Genomic DNA, 24320 nt, shown 5'->3' on the forward strand with positions numbered 1-24320 from the left:
CATCCTGGACATAACGCTTGACATAATGCTTTGTCAAGCCAGCAACGGAGTCCCTCAATGCGAGTGCCACGTGCTCAAGTGGTAAGGAAGCTATTTTTTACTTATAGAAATTAATGAGCTGACCTGGACTGCCGAGATCTGTACTGGAGGAGCACTGGTAGGTGTTGCCGGACGAGGAGTCATGGTATTCTGAGACTGGGACTGGGCATGTGCCTGTGCCTGCATCTGCGCCAATGCTTGTTGAGGAATCATCAGGAACTGCCCATTCTCACTACGTACAAGGACCATGCCTACAGAACAGAAAAAGGTCAAGAAATACAGCTCACATGCGGCTGGCCACAGAGCAGAAAGGGAGCAGCTCTAAGTTCACAGACAAGCCTCCCAAGTTTGAACTCAGCATGCACATATTGCATTAAATGCGATGTGAAATATTGCATCACCAACAAAGAATGATCACGACACAGCTTAGAAGAAAACAAAAAAATTGACATAATGTAAACACCCAAATACTAATTACAAATCTTGAGTGAAACTATTAAAGACACATTCTGTGATTAGACTATCAAAATATGCATAGTATTACATTCATGAGATATAAAATACTTGAAAAATTCTGCGGAGCTACAGCTTAAAATTAGCAAGCCTGAAAAACATGCTACTTATTCTTTTCTGACATGAAGGTATTCACTTTTTATGAAACACATTGATTGAAAGAAAATCCTGCCATTAAACATGATTCCTATTAGTCTTGCCTTAAAAAAAAAAAAAGTTAGCCAATTAAAAGCAGGCTTCATCAGCAATGATAACACAATTGTCTAACTTCTAAATTAATTTCCCATAACAAATTTAGTACTGGAAGTGGTTATAAAATCATAATCTTTCTCAAGTGCATCTGTAACAGACGGTACTGTGCTGCATTACACCCCAAAAGAAAAATAAAAGAGAGAAGGAAATGAGGCAGTCATTCCCTGTTCAGTCAGACACATCCACATGCTGAAGCCAGCTGGATAAACGTGGGGAAATCAGATTTTAATGGACAGATTTTCAGATGCTGACCGCCTTTTCTGGAGGTTCAGAGAGAGTCTGGAACATCTAACCACATTTCCCAGGGATCATTGATGTTACGCTCTTCAATCAAATCAACAGGAGCCATAAATAGGGTTTCTTTTTCAGGGGTATAGAAAACTAATGAGTTAAACTGGGCACCCAAATTTTAGCGAACATTCCTGAAAATTTTTGCCTAAGTGACAAATTGTCGGTATAAAATTGCGCTTACAGAAAAACAGAAGCACTATTAAGACCAGATAATTTAGTTTTAAGTGCAACTCAACAAACAAGGTATAATTTAGAGCTTTCTCGCCCTCTCCAGCAATAGCTGAAGATCTGCTCTGAACAGTTTTAGAACAAACTGTTGGAAACAGTCATGCTCTAGTTTGCTTTTCTAAACGTTTCAGCACCTCATCTGAATGGATACAAAGACTTCCTACTACTTTCTTGGCAGGTTTCAAACCCAGTGTTGTCAAACCGCGCAAATTTGTTTAACTGCTCCACAAGAAGATTTTAATGGTCTACGTTCAACATGCAACCTATCTCCCCTATATATCCTGATGCTACACTTAAAAAAGGGTCTCCAACAGTTATGATATAATCTCTCTCTCTCTTCATAGAACCAAATCATCATTAAAAAATGTTTGAGATAGTTTACATTAGCAAGGGGCCAATTTCAATTATTTGGCTCAGTTAATGTTTTAAAGTTACTGACCGATGCATACTGTCCACGAGACCTGTAGCTAGGAGCATGAATAATTTTTAAAGTATTTTCCTGAGGAGGAAGAAAGTACTCATTTTTCTATATTATCATCAGGGTTGTCTTTGATTTAAAAAATCCCCAATTTTCAGTTAAAAAAAAAAAAGTAACCCCAAATCTTCATTTTTCTGTGATTGAAATGAAACACCACTGATACAGAGAGAGGGGGGGGGGGGGGGGGGGGTTTTTTTTAATTGGGGGGGGGGGGGGGAGGCGGGTTCATTTTAATAGTGTAAAAATGTGGATTCGGGGTTACGTTTTTTTTTTGTTTTTTTTTTAACTGAAAATTGGGGATCTGTTTTAAATCAGAGAAAACCAGGATCCCCGATTATAATATTGTAGGTAGTCGAGTTAATTAAAATGCATCTAGTTTCTACATCAGATCTGAAAGAAAAACATCTTCCACATTTAGTTACAGTTTAGAGACACAGCTACTGGTACACAGCTGGTAAACTCTCATACAGGTATAAAAGCAAGATCATTTCCTGTGGGAAATTTTAAATACTTGGCAGGGTCAAATTCTTTATACACTGTTCTGACAGCCAGCAGACATGCAGAACTGGAGCGTGCATGAGCATTATATAGAATAACTATATTAGCTGTCTGAAAGTGAGTTTTGATTCATACTACTACAGGCAACAGATGCATGCTAAGGAGGTTTCACTTTCAGCAACAAGTAGGCACAAAAAAGTATGGCTACAAACTGCAGTCTAACGTGGGTCAAAACCATGAAATTGGAAAAATAAATAAATGTTTGTTGTTAGCAATTTATGAAAACATACACAATTCAAAGAAGTTTCAGGGAGGAGGGAAGAATTGCTGTGAAAATCTTTCCCAGAAAAATTCATCAGGTATGTTAGGATTATTTGACTGATGATGACAGGACACTTCAAATCTCTCAAGTCTTCCTGAGACTAAGGGGAAAAAGAAGTGTTTTTTTCCCCTAACTCAGACACAGTTCCGTTGAATGAAGACTGCAGTTTTAACTCTGCTTACTACAAAAACCAAGCTGGAAGCGTAAAACTGTAAGCATTGGTGTTAAATGGGATCCTCAATGGAGCTACTTGTTTAAAAAAAAATTCTCTATGTTAGGCAAGGTCCCCCCTTGGCCTAAACCAAGAAAATTACTTACCAAGAAATCCTGACTTTGACAGTGTCCATCCTCGCAATGGAATACTAAAGGCTGCATGTGACCCAAACAAAACGGAGGGCCAAAAAATTAAGAGGAGTCTCATTTGTACTTGCAAGCCAAGGTTTTCCAGTCTGTTCATTCTACAGTAACTGTTGACAGTACTACATCTAGAATCGCGCAATGGTCAAATTCAGATATGCCACAGTCAAGAGCATGTACATGTGGACAGAGCAGAAATTACTGAAAGTTAGGAACAGCTACCAAAATATCTTTCACTTTCATATTTAACTTCACTATGCAAGTACAGCACAGGACACTTGTCCTTCCACAAGGATCCTGACAAGTTTTAGTTTATTTTTGTTCCACAAGGAATGAATTGCTATTTGACCACCAGCAGCCAATAAAGACAAATTTCAGTAACTGTTATTGGAAGTGTTCCAATGAAAAAAATATGATGAAGCTTTAGTTATAGTTTAATATTTATCCAGACTAAATTGCTGGTCTCTATTTTGTTTTCTCAGAAAATGTGTTTGCTAAGATCCTCCGTATCCTTCCAGACAATCAGATCATTAAGGATACCAAGAAAAAAGTGCTTAGAGAATATATCATATTTTGTGCCCTGTAATCAATGAGGTACAGAAAGTATCACATGTAACAAATGTATATGATATATACGTGTATACGATCTTTGATTCATTTCTCATCACGTCTACTACAAAAATTCAAGCACTAAAGAACACTTTTCCTAATCCACTTTTAAAAATAAAAGTTAGCTAGAAGCTTCAATTAGCTGTTGAACTGCTCCCTTCATTTGAAGTAGAAACCTAAAAAACCTGTAATATTTCAATCCGAATTGAATAAAATTTATCCCAGCTCTGAATACGTTTCTAAAACTGACTTGGAATAGCCCTCAGCTGAAAATGGTTTGCAGCTTTTGACTGGTACTGTGCCTATCAAACATTTTCATGCTATGGACTACAAACAACCACCTTCCCATTCTCACCCTCACAATTTCATACTTTTGCGGTGGCAATCAAAGTTCTTGGTCATACTACAAATGTTTGGATAAACTCAGAAGGAACATTTTTATTTTTATACTGCATGGCAGCTAAACTGCATTGGATCCACAGACTTTCTTAAGGCTGTAATGTAAAGTAGCAGAAGCATACAGCAAATGCTTGCCTAACTGTCTGTCTCTTATTACTGTCGGGTGTTTAGAAACTTTTATATTTCATAGAGAAGTAAAGCTAGAAGGGACCTCATAAGATCATCTACTCTCAACTGGGAATCAAACCTGCAACCCTGGTGTTATTAGCATTATGCTCTAGTCAACTGAGCTAAACAGTCGAGAAGTTTTTCTGGGAAAGACTTCACTGCTTTCTGAACACACCCCCTCCCATAAAATACCTGCATCACAAGCTATGTTTCTACTATCCAGTATTTTGTTTATGAAGTTTCATTATTTAAAGAAATAACAACTGACGTATCAACCAAAAGCTTGAAATGGCAACATGTATAAAGTAGGTCAGATATGATACGCCAGTCAAATTTTTACACCTCAATCTTCACTGAAGAAAACAAAGAAAAACTGAATTACTCCATATGCAAAGGTAGTGGAGACAAACTGCCAAGTCCTTAGTGAAAGAAAGCTTCAGTGACTTGCATCATTTCTGGAGCATACAACCGTGTACATTTAGAACAAAAAAACCCAAAAAAACAAAACCGGGGGGGGGGGGAAGAGGGATTTTCATTTAGTAGGATCAGGATGATTTAACGCCTCCAAACAGGCAAGTCATTTGATGAGTTAAGGAACTTTTCTGAAGATTTACTAGACAGTCACAAATAGTTTGGGCCATCCAGTCTCCCACACAAGCTACGTGGCAAACTGTTGCATTTCTTACCATGCTTTCACTGGGCAGTCATCTAGATCAGTGTTTCCCAATCGGTGTGGCATCAGAAAGGAACAGGTATGTCACAGAACTTTGTAGCGGTGATGAGCTACAATGAACTCATCATTGTATGGGGATGGGAAATGCCTTAACAGGTGTGCTGCAGAAAAAAATGTATTAATATAAAAGTGTGCCTTGGGCTGGAAAAGATTGGGAAACACTGATCTAGATAACAGGGTACCTAGATGACATCTCATTTCAGAATAGTGATAAAACAATCAGTTTCCTAAAGCACCTGTACAGTAGAGCACAGGCCAAAGGGCACTGCCTGCAACTGATAACATGCCCGGAAAGGAGAGAAACATTTGGTGACCAGTTATTTTATCATACAAAGATGAGACTCTTTAATATCTACAGAACACCACAAATCCCAGGCAGAACCCTATCAAATCAGAAGAATCAGCATAACTCTTTATGAAGCAAGTCGTTCACAGAAGTTAAGGATGATCAGGTTCACATCCCAGCAAAAGCCTCTAAAGTTTTGATTACTACAATATACCTGGAATAACTTTTATCACTAGACTCAAGCCAAGGGACTTCGGAGACATCTTTCAGGGATAGAGAGTCTTGGATTTCAAAGTGAGATAGATCAGGGTTAAAAGAAGTTTCATGAAACTGTATTCTTCTCCAACACTTTCAACAGGCCCCTCATCTGAGGCAAAACCTCCCCTAGATGTAAAGTAATTGAGTCTTCTTCCCACAGAGATTTTTTTATTGAAATATGATAAATCATTTAGCTTTTTCCCAGGGATTTGTAGAAAAGCTTCATCCCCATCAGATGTTGCCTGAGCAAGGCTGACTGTGAAAATGGTATTTGTATCTTATTTGTGGCAGAGAGCTACAGATGTTTGACCTGGCAGAAAATTCAATAGCATCACAAGCAAGCTGGTGTCATCGTAATAGATGACAGCTTTCTATTACTACCCCTTCTGTCTCTACAGAATCTCCTCTGAGAATACAAGTGGGAGTAAGTGATGGATAAGGCCTTGCGAGCTGACACCACACGTACTACTGCAGTACAGAAACCAAAAAAGGGTGGATTCAAGGCCCCTCTGAGTTCTCAATCTTGCTGTCCACAAGCCCTCTGGAGAGCCTGCTCCAGTCACAATGATAAAGGATTTTCTAGAACTAACTGAAACAGGTTTGAGCTAAGCTGTGACAAAGGAGTTGATTGCTTGGAGGGTGTAGGGGAAGAGACTTGAACTTGTTCTGCTGGACTTGACGCAATTTCTAGCTGGCTTCATGACTAACTGTCATCAGTGATGGACCATTCACACACTACAAACTTCTCCAGAGGTCTAGAAAGATGACTTCCATCTCTTGGAATGACACGTTTTGTTCAGTATCTTCATCAATGATCTGGAAGATTGGCTAGAGTGCACCCTCTGCAAGTCTGCAGATACCACCACACTAGGGGAGTAGTAGATATGCTGGAGGGTAGGGCTAGGATTCAGTGACCTAACCTGGAGGACTGGACCAAAAGAAATCTCATGAGGTTCAATAAGGACAAGTGCGAAGTCCCACACTTAGGACGAACCAATCCCATGCACTGGTACAGGGTGGGGACTAACTGGCTATGCAGCAGCTCTGCAGAAAAGGACCGGGGGGTTACAGTGCCCTTGCTGCCAAAAAGGAAAAGAGCTACAGGGCTGCATTGGTAGGAGTGTTGCCAGCAGAGTGAGGGAGGTGATTCCTCCCCTCTATTTGGCACTGGTGAGGCCACATCTGGAGTCCTGTGTCCAGTTTTGGGCCCCCCACTACAGAAAGGATGTGGACAAACTGGAGAGCTCATCTGAGGGCAATGAAAATGGTTTGGGGGCTGCAGGACATGACTTGTGAGGAGAGGCTGAGGGAACTGGGCTTGCTTAGTCTGGAGAAGAGAAGACAAAGAGGATTTAATAGCAGCCTTCAACTACCTGGCGTGGGGGTGTTCGAAAGAGGATGGAGCTGGACTGTTCCCAGTGGTGGCAGGTGACAGAACAAGGAGCAATGGCCTCCAGTTGCAGTAAGGGAAGTTTAGACTAGATATTAGTAAAAACTCTCATGAGGAGGGTATTAAAGCCCTGGAACAGGTTGGTGACAGAGGTGGTAGAATCTCCATCCTTGGACATTTTTAAGACCCGGCTAGACAAAGCCTTGGCTGGGATCAGCCAGTTGGGGATGGTCCTGCTTTGAGCAGGGGGGGTTGACTAGATGTGACCTCCCGAGGTTCCTTCAAAACCTAATTTTCTATGATGCAATGTGTCTGCTTCTCTCTCAGACCTCAACAGGCATACTTTGTACTCAAAAGCTTGCCTAAGATCTGTCCCAACCATGCAGTTTGCCCAAGAAAAGATATCACCTTCTATCTCAGATATTTCCTGAACCATCATGGCAACGAGTGCACTCCAACACTATTATGCACGTGTTCCTTTCGTTTGGTAACACCGTTGAGTCTTGACAGGTCTTCAATCTGCAAGGGATGTTTTGCCCCTTTCTCTGATGTTTTCAGAGATACATAGATGACTTAACTTAATATGTTTGGCTCAAGAGCATTTGAAATAAATTAAGATTTTTCCCCTAAGGGAGAACAGAAAAATCTTCCCAATTTAAAGAGATTATGGAGAAACATTGGATTGTTTAATACTTGAGCCAAAAGGTGGCTGCCTACATGCAAGTGCACCTTAGTGGACTAAGGGAAACTCAGGGAAAGGAGAGACTTGGCTAGAAACTTCTCTTGGAAAATGATGGTGATGGAAGCCTCCACTGGGACAATCAGTCAAAGACTGACCCATTGTCACGTGCCAGTTGTCAAGATGAAGGGAAACCCCCCCCCACCAACTTTGGTTCAACTTCTGCCCAACTTGGGCATCTACTGAAAAAGTAGTGAGAGCCACAGACTATACACAACTGCCTGAGCTTCCCTGATAAGGGACCTTGGGAACCTAGTTGCAAACCCTGTCCTCACTGCAAGCAGACACAATGCCCATCTATCAAATAAAAATCAAGACAGTAGGAGGAATGAAAAAGTGAGAGCCTGCCTTGGAAACATGGCACCTAATGACAACAGGAACTAGGGATGGGATGAGTACAGTTCAACAGGTACACTGCCAGAGCACATCATGAAGCAAGTGACATGACAGACCTCTTGCTTGGCCAACACTACAGCTTTTCAGGCCTAACAAAAGCAGTGGATCCCTGTGATGGAGAAACCCGCTCTAAAAATCAAAAGCTTTTTCAAAGAAAAATAAAGCTAGAAGGGACATTAGAAGATCATCTAGTCCAACCCCCTGCTGAAGGCAGAATCATTCCCATCTAAATTTCTCCAAATGTTTCTCTAATCAGCATTTCATGTCTGGTGACACATTCCATAACTTCCGTCCCTTGCAGTGCTGACCACTCTCATCAAGTTTTGGGTGTTCCAAAAAGGCAAGATTGTGCTCAGAGATTGTTAGGTGCTTGGTTTTCTTTTCAAGAAAAGCCACTAATTGCAATGTAAAGTGTAATTATAAATAAAGTTATTCTAAGAAAGGGCTCTAACTGAATTTGAAGTCTGCTCAATGGTAACTTCCTGACATCTGGATATTGTAATTACAAAGCATATTGGCATTATTTTAAATGTAAAAGTAACAAGACTTTTACCCATCTTAAGCTAACATACTGTTTTTAATTTGCTATTCTGATTTTTTTTTGAAGCCACAATACAGATCATTCTTAAAATGAGTATGACAAGGTAGTGTAGAGCAGTGTTTCTCAACCTTTTACAGAGCAAGTACCCCCTAACTTCTGAAAATTTTTAAAAGTACCCAGACATTCAATTTTCCAGGGGATTTTATAGTTACAGACTAATATGTGCCATATGTTGGAAGAAGGGCTGTGTACATAAGGCCGTGAATGACAGATGTCTGATCTGGTGTGAGTAGGGTTGCCACCTTTTACATCAGGGGTGCACAACTCAAGTATGTACCTGAGCTAGAGGTGATGTTGGCCAACGCTGGGAGGGCTGAACACCAAATTATTACTGGGGAATTTAATTTTTCTAAGTGCACCAAATTTTTTGCCAGAGTTTTGAGAGGAAAAAGGGTGAGAGAGAGGGGAAAAGAGGGCGAGAGTGTGTTAGGGTACCCATGTACACCCTGCTTGGGTCTCATGTACCCCCAGGGGTACACATAGCACAGGTTGAAAAACAATGGTGTATAGTAGGGAGGGCCAGCTTGCACATGAATGCCACAAGCGGCACAGGCAGTCTGTGTGGAGTGCACATCAGAGCAGGGAGGGGACAGGTAGCACAGTGGCAAATAAGACAGGGAGCAGAAAATAGATCAGCAAATTGAGCAGACAGCACAGGGCAGTGAGCAGAAAGCAAAGCAGCAAATCAGGCAAGAAGCAAAAGCAGAAAGGCCAATTAAATTAGGCAGGGTAAGGGGATGAGAATGGCATTTGGGGAGGGCATGGAGGGCCCCCAGTGGTACAGAGAAGGCACACAATTTATTCTGAGAAACTCACCCTCACACACAAGGACATAAAATGTGTGTACATGAAAATACCAAAAACTTAATACTTAAAATACCGACTTTGGTTTTTCGTCACAAAAAAGACAAGGCTATTTTTTTCCCCATGTAGTTCTGATATCATGTTTTCTTGCTGTCAAAAGCTACTGTATTACACACGCTTACAAGCAGCATTAGTAAATAAAGCTCACAGTTACCTGGACCTAAATGGGAACTGGAGAGAGAATTCTAGGAACAGAGAGCCAGAAGGGGCCTCTCTAGGTCTTCTACATATTTTGTCCTTCCTACTGCACTATCCTAAAAAATTCCTCAAGTGTTTCTGGACACTTTTGAGCTACCATCCTTCTTGCATTTCAGATGGGGGTCAGTTAGTGATGGATAAAGTCACATTCTTTGACGCTCTGCATCAAGCTCCAAGCCAACATATTAAGCTTCTGAAGGGTAGGACCAGCGGGATTTGCTTCAGTAGCTAGTTAGGAGTAATCTGCAGTGGGTCGCCTAGTGGTACCATCAACAAATGAGGAACCTGGGGATCAGAGTCATGGTTCTTGTGCTAAAAGACAAAGGAATATGGGCACCTTCCCAAACACAAGGTATCTATTCTCTACCCTTGGCTTTGCAACAATCTCAGGCAACATATTTGGACTTTGTATCGCAGAAAGCTATACAATCTTGGATATGCGAGTCAGCACTTCCTGGTCAAATTTTCAATCTCTAGTTTGAAAGAAAGAGTCTTCCACTCAGCTTTGTGAGTGAGCTTCCCTTTAAGTTGGTTGGATAAATCATTTTGTTTCTCCAAGGACATTCATGTTCATGACTTCTCAGGCCCTGAAGGATTCTCCAGACCAAAATATACCAGCCTTCAGTTACCATTTTAATTTACAATGGTGAGTACATCAAGAAGCATCTTGGAAAGCTTATAAGACACAATAGTCATGTCTGTGTAGTACAACGGAGCCGAGTTGTTCAAAAACAATGCCTAAATTCTGCTGTGGCACGGATCTATTTTGCTGCTCTGAGATGTCCTTCATTTCCCAAAAGAGCAGCGACAGAAAAGACGTACATAGCTCTTCTGGAAACGTATTGGGCATCTGGATGCACAAGGTACCAAATTCCATGACATATTAAAAGACAGCTACCTGAAAGGAATGAGCAATTTCAACACACCAACTATTGTTTCAGGCCCATTCAGAATTAGGAAGTTAATGACCAGTCAATATACTTTTAAGGTCTTCTCAGAGCTGTAAGTTAAAGATACCCTTAACTCCATCATACATGCTAGATAACTGAATAATTTGCTTAACCAAACAGCACAACTTTTATTGCCAGCCTCAATTTATTGCCTTTTGCTTAAGCATGGTTATCTGCATAGCCCCTTTCAGCCCCGCTATCTACTGTGTCACAGTTGTGCTGTTAACTGCAGACTGACTAGCTGCCTATCTTTAACTAGCTGTACTCTTTAATTGGGCCAGGAATGGCGACGGGGAAGCAAGCGTGAAAGGACTGCTATTAGAATCCTTGTAGATGAGGACGGTTTCTCCACGGCAAGGATTTAAACAGCAGTTCTGCACAGCTATTGGCAGCCAATAGCATAGCACCGACAGCACCATGCTCCACGGGTGCCGATCTTCCATTAAGTTCAGGTAAGGGCTTAGCATTTCTTCAGTCTGTAAATTGTGCACTTAAACCAAACAACTACAGTTCTCTACAACAGAAAGCCAATCTTCTGATGCTCAATTTTATAAATTTCCTGACCACAGAATCAGAGTACGGTCCTAAAAACCTACCCATTTGTCATCTAAATACATACAAAACTATGCCTTGTTTATAGGAAAGGATGTCTATAATGGAGCTGTTTAGGGTTTGGGGGTTTTTTTGGAGGGGGGGGGAAGACTGTGCGAGAAAATGGGCATTTCTACTCATAATCTGCCATATTTACTGCGCAGTATGCCAACCTGAACATAAATGTGATACCTGCATCATGCCCGATTAGTCAGTTAACACACATGTAGATGCCTTACTGTGCAGTAACGCAGCGTGTGTGGACTGACTTGGGACTAACTTTAGTCCCAAGTCAGTTCATACACAGTGTTAATGCACTTTAATGCCTGCAGATGTAGACAGTGACCTATTCCTGCTTACGGTGCAGTAAATTTAAGCCAGCATAAATGCATGTGTAGACATGCCCAGTGTGTATTTGTCAAAATTACTACTTCTCACTTAAGCTGGTATAGCTTTATGGAAGGTTTCTCAGGTCCAGGAGAAAATTTCTGGTCTAAACATGGAAAAGACTGGTTTCAAGCTTCTTTAATGCACGTTTCTCCTGGGTTTTTTTGATGAAATACTTCTAATGATCTTGGTTTTTTATCAAAATGCAACAAGGGAGAGATTCTGAGACTAGAACACATACAGACTATCAAAAAAAGTAAAACAAATCAACTAAGAGTTGCTTAATGCATTACAGCGAATTAATACAATTTGACTTTATTTAAAAAAAGCTTTGAGAGCTTTAGGAGAGAATTCCCACCAGTGTGACCAGCTACACTTTTGCAAGCCTTATGCAGACGAGATTAAGACCTGCAACATTTTTAGTACTGTCTTACTCCAAAGCAGGGCAAACCAGAAGAGGTGGCAATAGGAATTTCTTCCCCCAGAAATCCCAAATCAAATTACTTAAAGGGACAAGACATCAAAAGATTTCCTACTTTCGTGATGTATTCAAGAGAAGAAAAAGTACTAGTTTTAAAAAAGCCAGTGTTGGGTAACCCACAAAATGTGAGAGAGCCCTTTCCTTTTCTCCCTCTCAGAAGAGTGGTATGCTAGGAAAGAGAATATAAAAGGACACACATGAGACTGAAGAACACAGCATGGATATGAACCCTTTTTTCCTTACTATTGACATATATGCAAGGATATTAGCGATGTGCATTTTATTAAAGGGTAACATCACTGAATCAAATTTAAAGTTCCTTGTTCTTTTCTTCAAACAGTTTTCTCCACCTTATCTCCTTTCTTGCTTCCCATGCTCATATTTTTCCTAACCCCTCTCCCAGTTCAGAGAATCACTAATCCCTTTAAATTGTTCTCCCACATTTCTTCCATGCTGATCCTTCTATGAGGAGCTCCTGCCATAGCTCTTCATTTACTTCAAGCTCCCTCTTTTCTCCACAGGATTTGCCAGTCCTAGCTTTTTCATGGAACCAGCTATTGTTGCTTTTGAAACAAATGTTAGATGACTGAGCAATCTTGTATCCCCGCACCTAGCTATCATTTCTACATTGTTATTTAGACTGTTTACCCTTTGGGACAGGACCATGTGTTCTGGGTGGCTTGTACAACATCTGCACATTTTTCATTTAACCTAAAGTGTACCTTTGACACTTAACAGGTCAACAACTCAGAGTAGCAAGCCATATTTTTTGATACAGAAAATAAAAGTGCTCCCCCACATCCCCCCAAAATAGAAGTCTAAAATTAAGGTGCATCTTGTATATTGAAGCTATGTAATGAAAAGCAATCAATTTATAATAAAAGTTGATCTAAAGTCAGTTATTTGAAATGTATGTTAAAATCTTTTCAGCCCACAAAATTACCCTAGGGGAAGGTGCATCTTATCCACAAGGAAGTGCAGCATTTTAGCTTAATTGCAATTAGAAGACATAGCACTGCTGCTAGAAGGATGTGCTACTGTACTTACAGGGCAAACAGGAATTTTTAAATGTTACAGAAATGTCTTACTTAACCACCAGTTTCATGTAAATCACTTGTTTTGCACTGGTTACAATGCATGACTGAAACAATATTTTTAGTGATACATTCTCAAGAACTAAAGCAGCAAAGGTTAGAAGAGCTTGTTGGACAGGTGAGGTTCAAAATTTGTCTCTGATTTTTAAGTAAAATTCTAAGAAGGGGGGGGAGGGGAGAAAAAGTCATTGATACACTCCTACATGTATCAGTTTGGTTTTATTTACCACAAAATAGGGCAGAGCATTTGATTCAATCCTTTGTGCTTTGCACAAGCGCAAAGTAAAATACCATCCTGGTCAGAAGAACTTAAACACTTCACTGACGTATTTAAAACCTATTGCAACACTTTGCTAGTGTGAACAGAGCATGTGTGTGTGTGTGTGCGCGCGCGTGTGTCAGTGTAAGACAGAAAAACAAAAGTGAAACTATTTATCCAGGGGCAAGGCTTTTTGTGATCTTTTATTGGACCAACTGTATACAGAAAAAAAGTCTTGCTTCTTGGATGTTTCCTGGGCCATCACAGCTATGACAACATTGCAACCCTATTATTTATCCCAGATGATCAAAACACAAACCCTGAAATTAAAACAGGAGAGGAGGGGAGATGGGGGGAAGCAAACAAACAAACAAACGTCTTTATGTTTCAACATGGATATCCAAGGAGACTGGCTTTTGGAAAACCATGTATCCAACCTGGCAGCAGGACAGGGAGAGAGTGTTTTTTACTATGTATTTGTACAGCACCTTCAAAGTGGCTCTATGCAAGTGCAAGGGTCAGCTCACTCCCTTCCGAGTTCAAATTTTCTTTATTAATAAAAACGAGTAATAAAATCCCCCACGTGCCACATAACATATAATAATGCTGGGCAGAGAAAGGATTGCTTACACAAGGAAGTTGCACCAGTTTGGCTCAAGGTGTTATTTTAGGTAGATTTACAAAGATGTACAAAAGGTTTGATGGCCAGATACTGCAGTGCACTTTGATCTTCATGAAAATAAGACTGGTTTTATTTGAAGTGAGGGGCATTTATGCTGTCTTTTGCACCCGTTTAGCTGTGGCCTGGTTTGCTCACGTTATGCCAATATAAAAGCTTATTTCAAGTAGGGATGGGATTCATTAAATTAAGCTGGATACAATTCTGTGTGTGCATACAAGATGCCTTATGGTATAAAACTTTACTATGCTTCCATTATGGGAATAAACCTTATAGCCACAAGCCCCTTTATACCAGGAAAACAGGTGTTCACATTACAGTGATACATATAGATAATGCAATACAACTTTTTGTATATTTAGCTAAATTAGTTTAAGAAAAATGTAACTTAAACCAGGACAGCTTTTTGATGAAGGCAAGGTCTAAGTCAAGCCATTTCCTGTCAGGCACATTGTTTGTAAAATGATGTTGTAGAGCATTACTTTGTCAAAGACTCAGCAGCAGACTGCAGTTGAGCAGGAGAGAGTTCACGATTCAGTTTTCACCACTATTCAGCGAGATCCTAAAGACAAATCTGGGTCTTTGCACTGGTGTTCTTCTATGGCCATAGGTAAGATTCACTGAAGCCAGTGCAACTCCCTACAGATGCAGGGAATCTACCAACTCCCATACACTTCTGAACAGCTGAATGCAGACAGGTATTTTAGCCGATTTCAAAATTGTCATGAAAGTATTTTCCCCACCTAAAAGATCCAGTTGTGGAAAAATCTCTCTTGTTTTTGAGTGATCAGTTGTTTTTATCATCTCCTTTTTCAAACAAACAAACAAACAAACAAACAAACAATCTAATTAGCATAGCATTTTCTTATTTAGTGGAACATATTGTCCTGGGATAAAAGGTTGTGTTGCAACACTGAATGTCTAGATAGCAAACACTAAAATGCCAAACCTCAAGTACCAAATGCAGACACACAGGGCCAAGTTTGCATCTAAGTATTGTCAAGGCTGCTATTTTAACCATTTTTTTTTTTTTTTTTTTTTTTTTTTTTTACATGAAAATGTTCTGAGTAAATTTTCTCGAGTAGTGTAACAAAGCAGTTTAGATCTTCTGTTTGAAATGGCTTCTACATGGAGATCAGACCATCAAGAAAATGGTTTTTAAAATGTGATTTGCATGCAGTGAAACAAGCCATTCTGGACAGTCAGAATGGAAAGCTTTTTCTCAACACCAATTGGAGCAACCATTTCCTCTAAGCCCCCCCCGCTTTAGGACACTGTTAATACATACACTTAACAGCTTTGTGTGTTGCGGTCTAAATTAGTGTATCAGAAGAATGCTAGAAAAACATCATTTTCCAAAAGCATAAAAGACAAGCAAATAGTAGACAAAATACTCCATATATCAAAACATTCTCTCTCAAGGGTATTTTGTGCCGTTCACTGACTTGTGTTTTTATCACCATGGTGGCCGACCAGTGCACTTTTTTCCTGATTAACATGAAACTATTGCATTTTCATTTTCCATTGCTAAGGCAACTAAAGCAGAATGCTATTGTAAAAGTAACTCTGAACATGTGCACCATCCACATTCTCGGTCCCTAGGCCAACGGAGTTTAAGTGGGCTGCTTCTGAAGCCCACTTGGAGACTGATGGAGATGGAAAATTACGGTGGCTCATTGAGCAAATATACTGTTGGACAGTTCCTGTAGCAGCAATGGTGTGCAGGAATACTTCAAAGGCAACAATTAACCCATATTCATAGCCCTAGCCACACATGTACAAAGTCTTTACAATGAACTATTAAGCAAAGCCCAAACCCCCATCAAGACCAAACTCCCAACTGGTACCAAGCACATCAAAAAGGACCCTCTTCTGTTATGAAGGTAGACATAAATAAAAATATTTTCCATAACTCTGAAGTGAAAATGTAGTGTGGGTACGGGGTCCAAGAGCAGCAAACGTCTTCACAATTTAGCTCACGCCGGGGGGGGGGGGGGCCTTCTTGCTTAAAGCAATTTATTGCTCTGCCTCGCAACATGTTGTAAAAATATCACTCTCTGCACTTTAAATTCTTGGGATAAACAGCAAAGCTTGTCTTAGTATGTAGGTAAGAGCTTTCAATGATAAGTTTGGAAATTTGATTTCATCCTTCTCTCTTACTCGGTCTGAAAATATATGGTCAATCTGATGGATCCACATACAATAGATTTCAAGTAAAACAGAACGCTTCCCTTTGCTGTACTCAGTGTTTCCCTGGAAGAGGATTCGATGGGAGATATCCTTAAATTTTATCTTTTTGAAACAGATGTACCTCTAGTGACAGGACTCACAAGTTCTAATCTTGGCTTTGACATAGATCCTCTTATGCCCTTGGGCAAGTCGGAACATTTGTCATACTGTTTCCCCAGCTTTAACATTGCATTCATACTCATTTATTTACCAACTACACAGGCGTGTTGCGAGGATTAACTTTTGTAATGTGCTTGGAAAGCACAACATGCTATACAAGTACTACAGGAAGCTGCTATTATCATTGTGTCCTACAGACCTTATTTTTGTCAAAATACAGCCATGCTAACTTAGTTAACAGGCACAATATTGGCAGTCTGCTGAGCTGTACAGGGAAGCTGTGAGCAGACAGATACAGTTGGGTTTGTTCGTAAGTTGGTGGGAATTACGCATGGAATTACACTGCAATGTTTAGCATTTCAGAATTTCCAAGTACCTTTCACATCTGGAAGTCAGCACATTCTTAGATGCGTACACATTCACAAAAATCTCAAAATAATTAAGCATTTCGGATACACAAAGAAGGCAGAGTGGAACTGAAAAGCAACATGTTCAGTAGGAACAAGTACCACAAGGATTTTAAAATTAGACGATTGCTTTTATTTTGCAAAATGTTAGTTTTCCATGTTTCCATCTACGATCTTAACTTAATGTTCTTGTCGCATTGGGATGCTACCCCATAGACAGCAACAGAGCTACTCATTCACATAAAATCACGTATAATAAACTGTTTGCAAGATTGGAACCAGAGTCCATTTTTATACCTTCAGGCCAATTTTAATACGCTTATTTATTAACTTGTGCCCAGCTGTGTTTTTTTTGGTGGCGTGCATATTATTTAAGAGCATGGAAAGCTATTTGCCAAAAACTACAACTGTACAAATTGTTTTTAGTGGCTCCTGTGAAGGAAAGGATCAGTCTTTAAATCAATGGGACTTGAGCATGTGCTTAACTTGAAGCATACACTCGTGTGTTTTTCCAATTTGGGGCCAATAAAACAAGGATTTTAAAAAGGAAGAAAAAAACCCGCAGAAAACAAAAACCTACCCTACAGTAAGGGCAAGAATCCTCTTAAATACATCAGTTTCCACCGAAGTTCTGTTTAAAACAAAGTAGAGATGCCAGCTCCCACAGTTATGAAGAAAGCTACCCAGACATGAGCCTGATGATATGCCATTGTCTTGGGAGTACAGACGTATTGCTCCAGTGCCTGTAGCTCAAGCAAGCTGTAGCAGCAGAGTAAAATTAAGAACACCACTGCACGGAGGACCCCGAAACACTGAACATGTCAAAAAACATCACCTGCACAGTGCTACTACTGCATGGCAACCTTATGAGCAGCAGCAGCCACAGTGGAGATATCCTAAGGGCAAGGGGACCCAAAAAAGCAGAAGCTAGGTGACGGGGAACGGGGAAGAAGAATCTATGCCATTCTATCCATCCCCTAGCAAATACAGGAGGCTCTGAAGGAGTAACAGAGAAACATTTGAGAGCTGTTCCCTGGCCCGCATGAAGCAAATCTGTGGCAAAAGTACACTTCATAACTGACACCCTTATTGGCAGTCACAGCAAAAGCCCTAAGGATTAAAGAACAATCTTTTCCTCTCATCATCTATGAGGGATACCAGCAGGACAGCATAAGTTTTGACTGCTTCTGTACTGTATCATACTTGTTTCGTGAAGGGGACCTTTGGTCTTCAATGTTATTCAACCAGCAATTTTCATAAGCACTAGAACTCACCCCCAAAAAACTAATGCACAAAAGGGAAGGTTTCTAGATTTCAGCTTTGCCCAAGTTAGAGAGGAAAACTATCCAGAGCTGCCAACTGTGTACTGTTTCTATTCGTATATATAGCTACAACACTTTCCTACCATTCTGCACTGCTACTTCAAGCAGGTTTCTTAGACATTTCAGTACAATGCCTGTTCGTAAAAATACATTAAAAGCAGAGTGACAGCACAACACATTTGTGATAAGAGCAACCTGATTTTTGAACTCTCAAGGTTGATAATAATACTATGGTACAGGTAGGCTTGTAGATCTTATTCCTGGCCAGTTCTGAAAAGCTGTTATAACAGCTTGAACACAGGCTTGCAACTGAAGACACTATTTTTTTTTCCCCCCCCACCCTCTAAAAAGTGTATAGTGGTGGGTAAACCATGTTGAAAATGTTTCCACCTCATGCTAGTTATGGCTTTATTCACTGCACTGCCTCACTTGTGCTATGATAGTTCTGTTCTACTTGCAAGTCTGCTACACCCAAGAAAAGTGCCTTTAAAAATCTGTTACTCTGCCTGCATAACAGCTGCATACTGTCCCAATATTTCAGGTAACCCATAACTTTCCCAGCTACTGCCAAATTAGCATATAAAAGATGTATTTTCATATCATTTTCTTCAAACTAGTGCAAGTAGTAAAAACTTACTACAGTGCATTTTATGAAATCATGACTTCAAATAAACTACTTGAATATATGATGGCATCAACAACCAGAGAATATTTTCAGAATCCTCTACAAGCCACAAAGTATGCCTTTAGATCCATTTTTAGATCCATACTGCACTGATCCAAGCAGGAGGGCCACGAACTCCAAACCTGGGATACTGGTGAAGAGAAAGTAGAATACAGATCCTCTCCCCCACCCAGCCAAGATTTTGATAAAATGCAGAAGTAAACCATGAGCTGAATACTCTTGATTCCTTGTGGGTGCAGAAGAAAAAGTTCAAAAACTTATCAGAACCCTGTAGGACCACCACAATTAATAGCCCATCATCTTCCCAGTTTCATGCCTGTCTAACTTGGTCATTTTAAATTGCTATCAGGTTAAAATTTGATACACTATAAAGGCATCACTCCAGAAACAACACATTTTAGACTAGCAAAGTTAGTGCTCTCCATGTGCTCCTATTTATAAAAGGTAGTATAATCAGGTACTTGACAGTAAGATTAATACAGGTATTGACATCTTATATGCAGCTTGCCTTATACTGAACAGTAACAGGACTTTGCGAGTCTGGAAAGGAAGCAACTGGTACTTCAATTTTTTTTTTGTTTGGAAAATAAACTACAGAGCATGTGCCATGTAATGAGTAATACTTTTCATAAGAGGACTCCAAATTGTCATCACTTGGTACACACATTTTAGCACATGCAGCTTTTGCTCTTAAAGTTGCATTAGCACATAGCTCGCCAATTTGAATGTCCAAACATATGTGCACATAAATACTTGCTCATACAAGTACTGTAGCTGCAATTTCACAAGTGGGTTAGACAGCCTTCAAAAATTCTTCATACTGCACCATAACCTGCGGCATTATTTGCTACCTTTTTAGACAGCAATCTATACTCTTCCCACTAATAATGTATATAAATCCCACGCAAGGTAAAGGCAGTTACAAGTGCATGTGTCTAGACAATATTGAGTTCACAGCACCTACACCTGAGACCAGATACTCAGGAAGGCTCAGCACCTCAGCCCTCAGTTTAAGCTTTGCTGAATATCTGGCCATTCCATTTATATAAAACAAGCAAGCATAACTATTTCAAAAGTTATGCTGCTGAGTGACAGAACAAAAGGGTAGCTCTTGGGAGCTTTTAGGGACCCCTTCCCCAAGTGTACTAACAGAACTTTATCCTAAAATTTAAAGATTAGACCTGCAAAGCATTTACTTCGGGGTTTTTTTGGGCTACGCACAGATGTAGTAGAACCCTATTGTGCCAAAGGATTACGACCTTTGTTCATAAACGTAATTTTTTCATATGCTGTTGAAGTGGTTTGAAGACACCAATATTTTTCCCCTAATAAAAAGATACTGCTGTCCAATAGCTGTTCTCCATAACTGACTTTACTATACAATATTACCATGTCACTATGGAGTTATTCATCTACCTTTTAAAGCCATCAACAGTAAAAGACAAATTTGATTTATACTGTAGCAAAGGAAAACTTTTCAGGATTTTAAGATGCTTTGCTGGGATTTCAAGGTCAGGGACCTATCAATAAACTGAAAAAACAGATTTGAAATATCAGCGTGTCATCCTTACAGAGAATATCTGTCTATACAACGAAAATGTCCAGAGTATTTTAACATCCAATTAGCACTTAAAATATACAGAACATTTGACAGGCTTCACTGAGCTATACAATGGCACATACTGTAAGTGGAACATTATGCAAAAAGATACTGAGCCTAGCAAACACATTGTTTTGCTGCACTCTTAGCTGGTAAGACCATCACTTTAAGGTTGGTTAGTAGTTTCAAGATTGTTTTCCTAAACTAACACCACTGAAATGGTGGTGTTAGAAATGTTTACTAAACTAACACCATCAAATTGCACACCGTTGATTTCATTAGGTATAAGTAATAAAATGTAATGAGGTGCTCTTTGTATAAAATAGTAATGTCACCTAAAAATACTGCATTGAAAATACTGATTAACAAGAGCAGAGATACTACCACATCCTGCCAATAAAAGGAGGGATCTACAGATGAGTCCATCCAATATTTTTCAGTTCAAAATTAAAATTGGATGCAAGCCCCATTTAAAACAGTAAATATATCTAACTTAAAACCTCAAAAAAAATCAAGGACACTTCAGAAAGGAGAAAACTAACCCTCAGAAGGCAAAAGCTTTCTATTCTGCCTTTCTTTCACCCCTTCTGGTCTAGGAGTAGACTCCCTGTTCAAAGATGCCTCAGCACACAGCATGCTCTGAACTACTACAGAAGCTGCAACCCTAGACACAACAGGGTGAGGTAAGGACAGAGTAAAATTCCCTTTACGTTGAAGGAACACTAACAGAAGAGCATCATCCAAAATCCATGAAAGCAAAGTTGGATTTTTAACATTGTCGTAAGAAAAGAAGGCAGCTTTCTTGCATTGTACCTGGTGCTGCACTACTAAGCAACGTGCGTCTTGAATGGTAGTAGGGGCATACAGGGACAGACAAGGAAAAGGAGCACGGTGCTAGGCAAGCAAGGTTACGTGAATTACTGACAAAACTGTTTCAAAAGTCAAGATGCATTTAATGACAATGAAATGGCAATGAGTGTTCACATAGCCCAGTCTCACACAGTGCCAGCTTGCAGCTCTGTTCATGCTTGCATTTTAATAAAAAGGGAGATTTAAGCAGCAGCGTTTCTAAAAACAATTCTATGTCAACATGCTCTGGTCACCTGAACCAGCATAACAAACGTGACACATCCCATGCCACTGTTCAAAACCGGGTGATTCTCCAACATACAAGTTTCCCCAGGATGTGAGACCCAATCAAGGTACATCATCCGCTCATCGTCCCCTCAGCAACAGACACCATCACAAAATAAAAGCCTCAGGCCTTTGCTTACCTGGTGGCAACTGAAAGTTCTGAATATTAGTTGGATTCTGAGGTGGCTGAGGCAGACGAGGTGCTAAAACTGTAGGAGTCAAAGTTGCTCTGATACCACTTGTCGTTGCTGCTGGAGTCCTTGGCAGATTTTGTGCCACTGTATTGGCAGTGCCCTTAGCCATCCCCGTAGGAGTACCAGGAGCTGCTGGAGGTATCCCACCAGGATTGGGGGCCACATTAGAGAGCCCAGCTTGCATAGTTTGCCCAATGATCATGTTACCCCCTGTAGTACTGGGCTGGCCACTAGCAGCCAGTGTCTGCTGTTGGGATACTGCCTGCACTATAGTTTTAGGAGACTCCGATTTGATGACCTGCGTGGGGGGTGCTGCCGGCACACTGGAACCAGGTTGGCTGTTCACAAGCGATGTCTGGAGGGCAACTCCAGATCCCACAGTGGCTGCAGCAACAGCAGGAAAATTCCCCACACTGATGGTTGAATTGATCACAGTATTGCTCCCATTCTGGGTGGCTGCAGCAGCTGCAGCAACCGTGGGTCCTGCTGTATGAATCGGTGGCCTCACCAGTGCTACAGTAGCCCCCCCGCTTCCAATGCTTGGTGGTGGCTGTGAGGAGATCACTGTGGGTGAGGAAGAGGCAGAGGACACAGCAGTGCTGAGGAAAGAAGTCTGGATGACAGTGCTGGAAGCTGATGGCAAAACAGCGTTAACAGTATTTGCTTTCCCCACCGATCCAGGTCCATTGTTAACTAGAGGGGCAACAGCAGGTGCAGAAGCGGGATTAGCAGTTGCAGGAGTCCCAGAGAAAGCAGCACTTCCGGAGTGGTGAGAGTTCATCACCACATTACTCCCATTCAAAGTTTGCACGGTTGTGGTCCCAATTTTGCCATTCCTGGTGGACAAGGAGGTTGCCATGGTGCTGATAACCACCGATTTGCCCTGACTGAGGGTCCCTGGAGCAGCAGTAACTTCAGATCCTCCTCCTCCTCCTGCAGCTGCTGCTGTAGCTGCTGCAGTGGTGGTGCTGGTACTGGTCGTTGTGGCTCCATCCAGAGCTGAACCCTGGGACCTGGTGTTATGGTTAATAACACCCCCTTGCACTCCTCCAGCTCCTGCAACAACGAGAAGGAGGTTACAAGAAGAGAACGCGCAGGAGACAACAGAAGCATGGGAAGCATTCTACCCCCAAGCAGCCTTTCCCCCCCCATGCTGTCTGCAATAAGAAACAGGGGTGAGCATATGCAGAGGAAGAAGAGCTACAAGCCAGTGAATCCCAAGGCCCCCTAGTCTCCCATTAGCAGCGTTATTAATTATAACGCCCACTTGCACCAAGAAGGGAAATCAGACGCCTGATAGGATACAATACAGACCATGACTGGGGAAATGTTTTTTTTCCTTCAACCTATTTCTCTTTCATTCTAGGGACTGACATTATGTCTAATAACTTCAGCTTCTGCAACTATAAGGGGGAAAAAAAAAACTGAAGGCGAGACAGAGAGCCTGGGAAATCCATTAATAAGGTGTATTCCCCATGCCTTGTACACCTGACGTGGGCTACCCTCCTCATCCTATCAGCTGCCAGAGTGGCAGCTAGTTGCTGGAGCATCTAGTTCAACTACTGCAAGAAGAGGAGGTGGGGACGAGAGAACCGACAGCCTGACAAGGGGAAAGCTCTTAGGAGAAAGAGCGGACAGGATCTGCTCTTTATGGTTACGGGAACCTGAGAACCAAAACCATAACAATAAAGTAAAATTGTAAAGAAGAGAAGGTAGATGCTGGCACTGAGAAGGACCATTATGATGCAGCTTCTTGCCCCCAGAGCTCTTCATGCCCCTTGGCAAGGCCTGGTATTATGACTAACCCCAGCTTAGATACTTCAGGTCCTGCATTAAAAAGAGAAATGGGAATGGGGCAGCCACTGACAGATACACTAAGAGGCGCATCGTATGGGGGACCCTCCCCCGCAATCCCCGCTGCTATGATTTAATAGCAACGACCTCTTAGAAGAAGGAAAAAAAAAAAACACACACACACACACAAAAAAGAGTGGGGTGGGGGTGGTGAGGAGGCGACAAGAAGCACAAGACAACATTTTCCCTCCCTCAAAAAAAAAAAAACAAAAAAAAAAAAAAAAAAAAAAACCAACATCTTACACGCCGCCATCCCCCACCAACGAAGACCTCGCGTCGTGAGGAACACCGACCCCCCCCTCCACCCCCCAAGTCCCAAAGCCGGCAGGAAGGCGAGGAAGGTGGGGTGCACCCCCCCCCATTGCCACCACCACCACCTCCACGCCGGGACCTGACGTTGCAAGAACACCCTCTTGAGGGGAAAGGAGGAATGAGAGGTGTTGAATGCCCCCCTCCAGGCTCCTGCGAGAAGAGGCGGGCGACGGGGGATACCCAGACAGATGCAGATGGTGTGTGGGGGGGCGGGGGGGACACCCTCCTCCTTGAACCCCCCCCACCCGGCTTCCTCCCATACAGGAAATAGGTGTCATGATTAATAACCCCCCCTGGCACTCCAGCAGCTGGGGGGGAGCGCTGGAGTACGAGGGGGGCAGGCAGGAGGCTCCCCCCGCTGCCACCCCCGGGGGGGCCTGCAAAGTGGGGGGTCCCCCTGCCA

The 24320-nt window shown here is 41.4% G+C and overlaps 1 protein-coding gene across 1 annotated transcript in view; it reads right to left on the reverse strand.

Moving 5' to 3' along the window:
- TAF4 (TATA-box binding protein associated factor 4) overlaps positions 1 to 24320 on the reverse strand; it is a 54502-nt gene that overhangs the window by 25517 nt on the left and 4665 nt on the right. The window contains exons 3-4 of the mRNA XM_025206840.1: positions 21698 to 22807; positions 124 to 290 (exon numbers count right to left, since the gene is read on the reverse strand). Coding sequence (XP_025062625.1) covers positions 124 to 290; positions 21698 to 22807 — 1277 coding nt within the window. The remainder of the gene's footprint in view (positions 1 to 123; positions 291 to 21697; positions 22808 to 24320) is intronic.

The sequence above is a fragment of the Alligator sinensis genome, unplaced genomic scaffold (genome assembly GCF_000455745.1).
Source record: "Alligator sinensis unplaced genomic scaffold, ASM45574v1 scaffold1046_1, whole genome shotgun sequence".
Lineage (NCBI taxonomy): Eukaryota > Metazoa > Chordata > Crocodylia > Alligatoridae > Alligator > Alligator sinensis.